General features: G+C 34.7%; 2 protein-coding genes across 4 annotated transcripts in view; both read right to left on the reverse strand.

Annotated features, from left to right (window-relative positions):
- Nucleotides 1-13657, reverse strand: part of LOC118739292 (protein phosphatase 1 regulatory subunit 3B-like) — a 337433-nt gene that overhangs the window by 45835 nt on the left and 277941 nt on the right. The gene's annotated exons all lie outside the window — the stretch shown is intronic.
- LOC118739287 (COMM domain-containing protein 4-like) overlaps nucleotides 4037-13657 on the reverse strand; it is a 149638-nt gene continuing 140017 nt past the window's right edge. For all 3 annotated transcript variants that reach the window (XM_036470529.1, XM_036470528.1, XM_036470530.1), the window contains one exon: nucleotides 4037-4133. In XM_036470529.1, the coding sequence (XP_036326422.1) occupies nucleotides 4052-4133 (82 nt within the window). In that variant the 3' untranslated portion in view covers nucleotides 4037-4051. The remainder of the gene's footprint in view (nucleotides 4134-13657) is intronic.

Consider the following 13657-nt stretch of genomic DNA (forward strand, 5'->3'; position numbering starts at 1 on the left):
AAACAGGTGGCAACCCTCATACTTGTAGTTTATAAAAGAGGCTTTTCAAGACCATTTCTATTGATACCCATATTCAATAATTCATTTAACTTATTAATTAATTTGAATATTACTGGCAACCCTCTTCAAACACCTCAAAAGTATTTTAAATGTTCAAACAAACGTTTTTTAACACTATTTCTTTTTAAACGCATATTTTAATATAATTTAATTAAATTCGACTTTTGAAACAGGTGTCACCCTTTTCAAAACATCTTCAAAGTACAGCCTTCTTAAAGCTCTTTCGTCTGGCACCCATATTGGGGCACACATTTCAAGTACCTAGTTTCCTTAATTAAAGTTGAATTTTATTTTTAAACATTTGGCAACCCTCCTAAATGTCATTTAGAAATAAGGCCTTTCCAAAATTACTTCGATTGATAGCCATATTGTAATAATTCATTAAACTTACCTAACAAACAATTAGTGTTGAATTTAATAAATTAACGGGTGACAACCCTGTTCAAACTCTAAAATCTGTTCTAAATGTTCAAGCAAAAGATTTTTGACAATCTTTCGTTTTAATGTTTCATATACATACTTGTGTGTAATTTAATTTCATTACACTTTTGAAACAGGTGGTAACCCTGTTCAAAATATTTTCAAAAGCCAACCTTCTTAGGGTCAGTTTCTCAATGTCTGGTTAACACTATCTGCAGGTTAAACATCGTTATCGACATGATCGACTCCATAACATATAACAGTCGATAACGTCGATAACGACATTGAGAAACTGGTCCCTAAACTTCTTTCATGATAACATATTTCAATTACCTAATTTTCTTAATTCAAGTTGAATTTAATTTTAATAATTCAGTTTGTATGGGAGGTGCCAAGCCCCCTTCTCCAATAACGTCCATTTTTGTCCATGAGATGGTATTGATTTAAAATATTTCCATAACAAGTCCAGTACTCTACCATAAATATTTCGAGAGGTATGCAGTATGAAAAATTATGTTCGTATGAGAGGTGCCATGCCCCCTTGTCTAATCGAGATAAAAGCTGTCCTATTTAAGTATATTATAAGTTGGGCTAAATGACATCCGCGTGCAATGATGATCTGTTTAGTAGTTAAATCGTGAAAGCGTAACAAACAAACAAACTGACTTTCGCATGATGGAAAAGAAATCCCTAATACGGGCAGCAAAAAAATTATCAAATATCAATGCGAATTTTCAGACATTTGAATTCGGTTCATTATTATTAGAACTCAATGGGCTATAAAACTTGACAAATTTTTGAAATCTTTCAATTTTGGTGAAGTTTCGCAGATTTTTCCTCAATTTCGTACACAGTTTCATACTTAAATTAATATGGTGTTTATTAAAATATAAGCCTTAATTAAAAAATTTTCCTTATATATATATAAAATAGTACCCTGAAATGCCAGCTTAAAACTTATCTAACTTGGCTAACTATCTTAGCCAAAATCTGTAAGTACAAAATATTATTGTTTTTGTTGTTTTTGTGGCAGCTCGATAACCTAGAATCGACGAACATAAGAACATCAGCACCACCATCAGACACAATGGTTATTTCATGTAGGTACAGATTTTGTCTCTAATCTCAAAGTGAAATCTTTGACTTCCTTAAGGGTGCTTCAATTTCTAGCAAGCGTCTGCCAGGTTGTAAGTTATTAGGGCGCAAGTAGGTACCCTAAAATAATATTGAGTGGTATAACAAGAAATTTCCTGATTGTCCGAAGCTCGATGTTTTGGCTTCATTTAATACGTTTCTTTATCCCTGTAGTCAGGGTATAAATACGGATACTACAATGGATGTAGATACATAAATAGAAATCAGGAATTACGAAAATTTAATTTACTCTTTGTTAAATATTCTAAAGTATACTTCTGTAAGACTTAAAACGGGAGACTTCTAGTTTTTTTTTGGGTTTAGATACTGCTAGCAGGCGATCCTTTTTTTGAAAGAAAATGAAGAAGTGGAGAATCAGAGAGGCGTAGTAAATTTTCTCGAAAATCATTATGGATCTACTATGATCGTAATAAAGTTCTAACCCTTTCTGTGAATTTATATTTATTAAATATATTTCTATACATAAATATTAAACTATCTTTACACGATCCTTCTCTCTTCCTTCCACTTTTTTCCAGTGTCTGCGAGTCTCTCACAGGCGCATCAACATCATCAAGGCAACGATAAGGATGGCAAGAAGAAGCACACCCGCCCAACGTTTAGTGGCCAGCAAATATTTGCGCTGGAAAAGACATTCGAACAAACGAAATATCTGGCGGGGCCAGAACGGGCGAAACTCGCCTATGCCTTAGGAATGACAGAGTCGCAAGTGAAGGTAAGCTAAATAAATAACTAATAGACTAGCAAACATACAAACAAAAATTCAGATAAAATTGGAAGGTTGGAAAAAAGGGAAAAGAAAGTAAGAGGCAAAATAGGCAAGTGGGCAAGAATAGTAATGGCAGCAATACAGACACAAAAAATTCTTGAGACAAAACTAGGATTTCCTCATTCAAAGGAGATAAGACACTACAAAACAAAATAAAAAAATTAAAAATTGCTTCTATAAAAAATGCTAAATCCAAAAGCATTAAAGGTGAGGTAGTATTATAAAAACTGATATAAAGGGCAAAGAAGAAATGCAAGCGAACAGCAAATGCGTAGAAGGTGTTGAAAAATTTGCATTTTTATTGAAAGGCAAATCCGAGTGGATTTCGTTGAAAATAAAGCGAATTAAGTATGGCTTGCAAAACTTTTTCTGTTTTGGGTTCGTCGAGGGAATAAGCGCGCAAACACAAAGCACAGTTAACTCACACCAAAACCAAATACACACATACATAGAAGTTGTGTAAAAATGGCGGCCACACAAGCATACATACATACATATGTATGTATGTTAGTACAGTGACTCACGTGTTGATTTTTTTTTAATATTCATAATATTTTTCGAGTTAATTCTTTTTTGTTATTTTTCTTAAAAAAATTCCATGCTAGCTTTAGCCAAAACCATACAAATCACGGTTTCAAACTTTATACAACATTTAGGAAAAATTTAATAAATTTTCATCAAAATTTCACCTTTTTAATCTGATTTTTTAGAACATATTTGGGTACACAGTTTTATAGCCCATACAATTTTAGTCCAATGAAATGCAGGTTTCAACGGGCGTTGATTTTGGAGAAAATTTTTTTGGAGACTGCTTTTGCGGGTTTTTTATATAACTAGTACAATTTACAAAAATTGTGTGGGCAATAAAACTGCATACCCAAAAATGTTCTAAAGATTCAGATTAACGAGTTTAAATTTTGATGAATTTTCCCAAATTTTTTATAAATTTTGAAACTGTGATTTATATGGTTTTGTTTAAAGCTTGGATGGTATTTTTATAAAACAATGTAGCTTGAAAAACATTACGAATATTAAAAAAAAAAAATCAACACGGGGTCATTTGTTTGAGTCACTGTATATGCATGCCTCCCACCTCTTTGGAGTAAAAAGCGCCCACACTCCAGTCTACATCGATTTCAAGCGCTTCATTTGCCAACCTTTTATGTACATTTTATTACTTACTTCATTTTACGTTTTCCTTCCATTGTTGTTGCTGGTGGTTACATTGCTTGTTTTGGGTTTGCTGACGCCTGGGATTATGCGGGTTGCTGCTGCTGCTGCTACTGCCACTTTTAAAGCGCACTTCATGCTCTTAATGCCCCATAATACACGTCGCATGTCTAACTTTTACAAATTCCCTGTATTATTTTTGTTGTGTGTTTGTTGTTTTCCAAATCGCGCACTGAAAACTCAAAATCTAAAAATCCACGCAGACATTGCCGCCAACGGTTGGCACTTAATGTAAGTAAAAATCCACAGCATCAACTGATGAATGTGAAGTTTAAAATGCAGCAATGCATTTTATTTCGACTTTTTTCTACATTTGTTGGCCGCATTTTATACCGCTAAACACAAATCCTTTTGTCGTCAAATTTGTTTGTTAGCATTGTGTGAGCGTTGGTCGGTTTATAAATGTCGCTGATTGGTTTAGCGTTGCCGGAGATAGGAAGAGATCGTATGTTGCCGCACACGTGCCGAGGGCTTGTGTTGACAACGCGGCTGGCGTTTCCTGGATTTGTAAGGGTCTTTTTAATGTTTTAAATTTTTTAGTACCTTACAATTAAACGCTATTTAAATTAGTTCTAAATCTGGCATTTAGACAACCTCGCTTTCACTACAAGCAGATTATACGCATGAATGAATATTTGTTCGAAATATAAAAATAAAAAATAGGGGTATATTTTTCCCGATATAGAACTATCCTAGGGGGTGAGAGCATTAAAATTATTTTTGACCACCCTAATGTACATACAATAAGGCGTCTCGGCCTCCATGCAAACTAAAAGTTGGCAACGTGTTTCCGATGATTACGATTTCTAAAAAACCTCAAAACGAAGCGTCAAATAATTGTAGTATCCCGTAAGCGTCCACTTCATAGACTAATCAGTTGCAAATTGCAGCAAGCGTAGGCGTTGTAAACATGTCAATGTCAATAGTACTCAAGTTTTAAGAGCTTCAGCACCTACGACAATTAATAAAATAGAGGTTTACGCCGACAGGCTTAGCGGCGGCGGCGTGGTCAACTTAAAAAAAAAAGGGGCTGGTATCTCGTCAGCGTTAGGCATTCGCCATACCAATTCAGATTATAATTCTATTTAGTTCATTCTTAAATTAGTTTTAAATTTAAATATTGTTACTTCCTACTTGAATTAAAATGTTGAGTGCCTGGCGCTGATGGATGGGCGAACAGAAGAAGGTCTGAGGTATATATGTACATACATACATCTATGGTTATCTATCTTCTCTTCAGAGCCGTATTATTTAAATTTAAATAAATAAAAAAATTAAAAAGTTTAGTTATTGGAGTAATTTATGTCGCTATTAATAAATTTTTGTAATAATCTTATCTATTGTAATGTTAAATTAGGAAGTTTTTACGATTTTTTGCGGGTTTTAGATTGAAAAAAAGAGTGATCTATTTTTTCCGACAGCTTTACCCACCAACGCCCATCAGAGCATGCCTTTGGACCCACTCTTTACAAATTGCTTATAGATGGCAAAAATTTACACTAAAATATTAAGCACCAAGTTTTTCTAAGGATAACCGAATGAAAAGAAAAATAATGCTAATTTTCGCCAACAAGGGGGAACTTTAACCCTGTGTAGAAAACATTGCGATGCGATGGTGCAAAACCTTCCTGGGGTTTGACAACCATTTATGAATGCTTACGTAATTTTCACACAGCAACCTAGTACTTGTATACGTCTGTGGGACGGCCGGAATAAATTAACTTAGGGTATCAGTGTTCGACGCTAATTTAACTGTAATAAACGCTTTCGATCAAAAAAACGTGTTTACTATGTTTTCTATGAGTTACGTTTTATTGTGCACAAATTAGGTAAAAAAAAACTCCTTTAAATATGTAATTTTATTTTGTAATTTAATTTATTTTTCAAACTGGCTGCCGAGAGAGGTGGATCTTCCACTCAGGTGTCGATATGCACATAAGCTTGTATGTACATACATAGGTAGTATCATGATAAAAACAATACATGGTAAGACCATTGAGATGCAGTCTGACATTTACAATCAATATAATTTAAAAATTAAAACTTATTATGATTATGCGGTGTATTATCCTTACAGGGTCAGCTTTGACCCCAAGCGTTCCGATGACAGTCGGGTCTACGTAACCGAAACGACTCACTCCAGCAACACTCCCCAAAAACAGTTTGTGGATATAGTATGCTGTAACAACAACAACAACAACCATTTACGTATGCATGTTGAGCTCCCAAGAGGCGATCCCGAAGGATGTCGTTCCTAACCTGGAACGTGAACTTAAATACTTTTGCTTAATTTGACCAATTATGTTCGATATAGAGTTCGAAAATTAGATGTGCCTATCGGTAAATCGTAGTCCTTGTTCCGTTTGCGGGAGTTGGCACTGCTGGGGGAAGTCAATATTTATCTGCCGCTTTTCAAGACTTTTCGCTGGATGCAGTTTTCAGGAGGCGGGTCCCAATGCCAGCACACAATCCATGGCAGTTATGAGTACTTTTATGAATGTGTCATAAACTATCGAAGACTAATATCGATTTCATAATACAGTGACAACAATTGAGTCTGGTCGCCGCACAACCGTCATTTTGAGTATTCAAAATGTGCTCGAGAATTCATATCATCAACACAACTCCCGACAGTCATTAATAATAACAGCAAAAACAAGGCGAAATCTCAGCGTACTACCATCAGCAACAATAAAATCACCGTCGATATAGCTATCATTATTTTCACTGCGTAGCGCTTTAGTGGCAACATTTCTTGTTGCCAAATGGACATTGAACCGTTTATATGTATGTATGTATGTCCTTGTAAGCATGAGCTTACAAATGGTTTTAATTATGCGAACATGCAATCATTCTTGTCAAGATCATTTCCCATATTATGAAGGGTCATCACACGGCCGCCGCTTGCATTGGTAGTAGTGGGCATTAAGCTGCCATCCGCTCCAAATGGCAAAAGGTAGAGTGGGTGTTTGGCTGCGGCTGTGTGCTCTTTTTCACTGATTCTCTCATGTATCCCATTTATGTATGTATCATGTTTTTTGCCGTGCGTATGTGCATGTTTGAGTCTATGCACACTTGGCGCTGCCTTATTAGCTAATTTGCATTTCCGAGCTGTCTATATCCGGCTAATAGCCAGGATGCTGCTGATGCATGCGTACAAACTTTTTGCTGTTGTTTTTGCAACAATTTGCATACTATCGCTTACAAAATGGCACAGGGATACTGGCAAACAAAGCAGTTTAGAGACATGTGCATATAGAGCAAACAGTGAGGCAGGTTGGAGAGCCAAATGATAGCCATGACCATCATTCGGCTGAGCAACATTCTCGGATATTTTTTGTGTGCTTTTTCGTCTATTCGACCTCTGTTACTCACTCACTCACTCACTCACTCACTTGCTTGCTAATTGAATATGTATGAAGCAACGCATTTACAAAAGGCAACAAGAATTGCGTAAACAGTACGCACTGCACAGTTAGAGCGATTGCTTTTGCCAGACTTTTAATTTACATCAGCCATCGTCCTTTTTGCCATCATTATGCCGGAACTACGCACATCTAAACCTACATACATATGTATGTATGCACATTTGTGCCACTTGCTCACTACATCGAGGTTCATTTGTAGTTCCAGTTGTCGCACTCAACCCATCTTTGTCATTTGCTCGTCAGTCTGTGATCCTTGAAATCCGTACATCCATTCAGTCAGCCAGGCAGTCAGCCCTTCATTCATATCCATCAGTGTCTGCCTGCTTGCATTTCGTCTGTCTGCCTATGTGCAACTGTCGCTCCAATTGAATTCCTCATAAAATCATAAACATTCATCCTCCTCATTCTTCGGCAATTAATCATTTCTTCATCATAATCGCATAGTGTCTGTATGTTTGTATATATTTACATATATGTATACACTGAAGCCTCGATAAAACGGAAAATTGAATATAGCAACTTTTTTATTGAGTAGATATATCTAAGTAAAAATGTATAAAGAAGAATAGCTGAAAACTTTCCGAAGGATCAACACAAAATCCTCTACATAGCGTATTCTGAATATGTTGACGATTAGAGTCCCGTTATAACAAAAAGAAACTATACCTATAACGATTTTTATTTAACTTGGCTTTTCTCGTTGTATCGAACCTTTGATTTTCTATATAGTAAATATATGAGCAAATCTCACCAGTTGTAACATTTTTCGGCAAAAACGTATTTTTGGTCCAAAATGGTGGCACAGTTTTCTTGGTCAATGTATTATCTTTAGTTTTGCACAAAGGACAAGATTCCATCGCGAAATTGTATTTAAATGAAAACTAAAAAAAGTAAATACTATAACAACTTATGCTTATATACCCGTAGTTGCCCATGTAACGTACATATATGCCCCGTAGCACCATACGCAGTCATCTAACACGCTTACTCACGCGCCTTCATTTAAAAGTCATATTATTTGAAAGTAATTAAATGTTGGCGTGGAAGATTTTTAAACAATATTCCTTATGCACATGTTTATTGCTTTCTTCATGAATAAAACAATTTCGCAATGAATTTCGAGTGTGCCAATAAAAATTGTAAAAATGATATTTTAGTTTCTCAAATCATAGCCATCTTTTTTGCTCAATGTAATTTTTCTTCATTTGGAGACACATTGGTTTTATTACACTAGACTTGTTTGTTTTGGCAAGAAGAACATTTTCACCGTTTAAATTTAATCTTTTGAAGTATCTTAAGTTATTAAAATTGAAAAAAAAACTTTAAATTTCAAAAATTACAAAATAGCTGCGACAGATATTCTGCACGCTGCCAATTTTTTTTTAATTCGTGGTACACGCTTGAGACTTCACAGATATGTTGTATTTGATGCCAACGTCCATTGTCTCTAATAAGAGCAATTTATTTGAAAACTTCCCAAAGCTATTTGAATAAAAAACAATTTAGATTTTTTTTTGCGTGACAATGAAACATGAGCAATTTCGGTACTTTTTCGCCCAAATAAACATTTTTAAGCTAAAATTGTTCAAATACTTAATTTACTTTTTATTGTACTTGTTTCTGGAACTCCATTGAATGAAATAAATGCAAGAAGAATGCTTTAGCGTTTTTTTTGTGCCGAGAGAAGGGCGTGACTTAAAAAAAACTCGTTAGATTTGCTCATATAACGAAGCATTTATCCAACCCCTTTAACTTCGCTATATCGAGGTGTCACTGTATATGTATATAGAATCTATATTATAGATAAGCATGTATGCCTAAGTTTTTGTTGCTTGCTTTTGTCGCGTTTTTTGCGTATGTCCTTGGAGGGTAAGTGCGAACTGAGAACGAAATAATAATCGCAGATCTGTTATTATCGATTTTTCGGAAATAAGTTTTTGATGTAAAAATTTCGTAAAAGATGTATATTTATTTAGCAGATATTACAATTGGTTATCTATGCATGAGGACACACGAACAAAATTTAAAAAAACTGGCAGCTATATAATAAAGTTTAAACTCAAATAATATTTCAAAATCAACATACATAAAAAGATAACATCAACTTTAAGTGGACACGCCTAATGGCACATTAACACAATACTCTATACATAATTCATAGCTTAAACAAAAAAGCCTTTATTCAAATGTCCCATTCCATTATTGAAATGTAAGCCATTATAAAATTATCATAATTAACAACAATAGCGTCAATTCAAATGCCAAATTATTATTCCTATTCTTATGAATATGAAATTACACTCAATGTCCAATTTTATGTTGTTTATAAGTTTACCATTTTATGTACAGCAAGCTCCTCTCGCATGGCCACAGTTGCTTGTAATAACAATAAAAATCTGTTGCATTAATAGCTAATGAATGCCTATTATAAATTTTGTTTAATTGGTTTCAGGAGAAAAGTTGTAGAAAATTATTGCTTTTTCATATTTAGCGCAGCTGAGGCTAAGAGGCGTGTGGCATCGAACAATTTATTGTTTATCGACACCCATTAACAGTTAAACATTTTCTATGAGTAAATAGGAGTGGAGAGTAGAAACTGGAGGGGAAAGCTTTTTTTAAAGTACTTAAACAAATGTCGAACATTTTACGGTAGAACTCGCTGTTTATTTAAAAACCGGCGTGTGTTTTTCGACATTGGTACAAACTTGCTTTTTAAATGACAACACTATCCTAAATTTTCACGGATAAAAGCTTTTCCGCATCCTTATCTAGTTTGATTGTGGTGATAGCTGAATATTTTTGCTTAATTCATCAAATTCAATTTATTCAAATGGGTGGCTACCCTATTCATAATTTCTTTCCAAACTAAAGTACGTTTCCGAAAAAAAGCTCTAGGCAACGGTTATACGAGTATGTGGTAGCCAGGCCTGCCAACTTGGTTCAATTTTCCCTTATCTTATCTACTTGGCATATAATTAATTTTTTCAGAAAAAATAATTCCAAGAAAGTTTGCGAAATTAGCAAAACTCCGGCCATTTATGGTAAGGTTCATAAATCGTTTTGATTATTGTTGAGTAGTTTAAAGAGATATTAAAAATTGATTTGCGGGTCTCAAGGGTTGTGACATCGCCGCCACCTTGGAAAGAACCGTGTTATTTAAATCGATACCGTTAATTTTTTTAGAAAAAACTACAATACATTCTTGTTGGCCGAAAACAGATCTACATTTTTTGTTTACGACTTTTTTCTAGCGTCAATTTTTCGCATGTTAATAAAAAATTAATGGCATATTTTTGTTAATTTTTCAGAAATTTTATTTCTTTAATAGGAAGCAACCTATTTGAAAAAATTTTCTGTTATTATATTCTAAATAAATTCTCTCGCTACGAGTAGATATATTTTTGCCTCAATGTTTCCACAATCGACTGCGTTTTCCATTTTTTTTTAGACTAGTAAAAAATGTAACTGAGGTGAAATAATTTGATCGTGGAGATGTAGATGTGTTTCTCAATGCCCAAGGACAGTACACTGCCACATTTGTTGAGAAGATTCTACAGCGTTGATTTTGCTGGGGCTTATTTTTGGCGTAATTCCTTATTATTGACTTTTACGGATAGCTCTAAAACTTATATTTGGAAAAAAACTGGCAGGTACAACATGATTGCAAATGGGTGGAAGCCATTCGCCAGCCTTCTAACTACATAAGTGTGTACTTCCAAACTGAGCAGTGTCTCAGCTAAATGTTGTTGGTTTTTATTTTTTTTAACCGACTTCAAAAAAGGACGAGGTTATCAATTCGTCGGAATAAATACGTATGTATATACATTTTTTTATGAATGTTACCGCATAAATTTGGACCACGTTAACCGATTTCTATAACTTACTAGGGTAGGGTACTTTTTTCTTTCCCAGGTGTGTCACAAATGACTAGAAAAAGAGATCTTCCGCGATTAGTTGCTCGCTAAGAAGACACGATTTCGAGTAGCTAATGATTAAAAACGCTGCCTGGGTCATATTCATTTATGTATACTCATTACTCCAGTTTCAACAGCCTCACCAATCTTAAGCCCACTCATTTAGCCATACATCACTTTTTACAACCAATTTTTCAGTCTAATGGCTCCGTGGCTAAACTTTTGCGCTCCTTGCGTTCATTAAACCAACTTAACTGCCATTTTATTAAACATCAAGTAAGGCGCAACATTTATCTATGTATATCACCTACTGAGCAGCCAACTGAGTAACTTTCAGTTAAAAATTAGTCAACTGCTGTCAATCCTTATGTTGCCTCCATGAAGTTTATAACCTCAAAACCGTAATAAATCAGTCAAAATACAGGCAAAATGTATGTACGAGTATCTATATAAAATATAACTGCGCTTGCATGCATTTAAAATATAAGTAAATACATATTTATGTATGTATTAGAGGTATACGCCGCCGAGCCACGCCGCCGCCGATTTTTGTCATTCCTCACGCGCCGCCGCCGAGTTACAAAAATGTCGGCGCGGCGGCGGCGGCGGCGGCGTTCGGCGCCTAAGGAATCTTGTACAAAATTTTCATGATGTATGTACATTGAAATACATCGTTTGAAGGAACTAAATACTACTCGTTTAAAAACACAATTTTACGAAATGAAAATTACTTTTTTAAAGGAGTTTTTTTTTTGCATAATTTGGGCCACTGGACAAGAATATGATCTCCTTTATTTTTCAAAAAGAGCGTAACTCAGAAAAAACATAAGTAACATATTTTTCGATCGAAAGCGTTTATTTATTACAGTTAAATTAGGGTCGAGTACTGGTAATCTAACGATTTTCTTCCGCAATAGACAATTCTTTCCAATACTACAACAACAATAAAGTTATAACACATCAAAAACTTTAACGCCAATATCTCAGAAAGAAGTTTTAACCGAAGCAGCTTCTGTTCATCTAACTCATTCCATCTAACTCCTCAATTATTAGAGATAAAACAAAGACAAGTTGAATTTCCTGTGTATTTTTATTTTTATTTTAAACAGACTTTAAATAAAGAGCAAACACTTTTTTTGCTAATTTTTACATTCGTAAGTTATTTTATTCTGGGTACTAGGTGGCTGTGTGAAAATTACGTTAGCATTCCTTAATGTTGGTCAAACCCCAGGAAGGTTTTGCTCCCTCGCATCGCAACGTTTTCTACAAAGGGTTAAAGTTCCCCTTTTTGGTAAAAATTATTATTATTTTGCATTAAATTCTGTTCTCCTTAGAAAGATTTGGCGCTTAATATTTTAGTGGACATTTTAACCATCTATAAGCCATTTTTTTAAACAGTGGGTCAAAAGACCCGTTCTGGGTCGAGTTGATGAGTTAAACTTTTGGAAAAAAGTAGACCAACCTTGTTTTCAATATGTAATCCGCAAAAAAATGGTAAGAACTCCGTAATTTAACATAACGGTTGATAAGATTATTGCAAAAATTCACTGATAGCGACATAAATTATCCCAATAACCTAACTTTTAAAATTTTTTATTTCTTTAAATTTAAATAGTACATACGGCAGAAAAAAATTATCAATTGATAAAAAATAACCCAGTTGTAGTTATCTACAAAAAGCTAGCTTGAAACTAGTTGACAAGTAATCCAGGAGTAATGAAGGAGATTGTTTTCTTTAAACGCGTTTTGACAAACGCGTTGAGGACAAGTAAAAGGAAGATCGAAATTTCATATTATCATTTTGAAGTTATGTCTGACGGAGTTCGAATATGGGACCACCTACAGCAGAATATGAAAACAAATATGAAATGTAATAAAGTAAATAAAAATAAAATTTTAAAAAATATTTTGTTTTTCCTATTGATATTTTATGTCCAAAAGTAGTTAGTTACAAGTTAGTTACATCTAATGCAGAGGTAAACCACCCTTGACTATTTCGCGGCCATCGCCATGGAAATATACAGATAATAAGTGACTTTTAGCTCCTTCATAATCAACTTAAAGTTAGCTTATAGTTAGATACATTTCCTGCAGGGTGTAGACCTCAGACCTTCTTCTGTTCGTCCATCGTAATTTAAACTTAAAACTAGTTCAATGAATAAATTAAATAAAACTATAATCTGAATTGGCTTGGTGAATGCCTAACGCTGACGAGATGACATGATAAGATTAGTAGCCTCATGGCTCTTTGGAATCTACCTCATGGGCAGTAGCGCCGGCGTTTCCAGACGCGCCGGCGTCGCCGCCGCCGCCGATTCTTTTTGAAGTTGACCACGCCGCCGCCGCAAGGCCTGTCGGCGTAAACCTCTAGTATGTATGTAGTTAAACATATGCGTTTGTATGTGTGCCCGTAAATATATAAAATTTATTGCCTTATCAAAGCAACATAACCTTTTCGAATGCTGCCAATAGCACTTATACATACACACATACGTTTACAAATGGACAGAAAAATTTGTACGAAAACCTATAAGAACCCCGGCTTATGAAGAATTCTGTTTGGCGCTGCCAAATCTACAAAAATTCGTGTCGGCCTTAAGGACACCTATGGAGATGTATTCTACATATTTTGGCACATTTACTCCTACACACACGCATAAATGTGTACACACATTTGTTTG

The sequence above is a fragment of the Rhagoletis pomonella genome, unplaced genomic scaffold, assembly GCF_013731165.1.
Source record: "Rhagoletis pomonella isolate Grant_MI unplaced genomic scaffold, Rhpom_1.0 Rhpom_scaffold_00005, whole genome shotgun sequence".
Classification (NCBI taxonomy): domain Eukaryota; kingdom Metazoa; phylum Arthropoda; class Insecta; order Diptera; family Tephritidae; genus Rhagoletis; species Rhagoletis pomonella.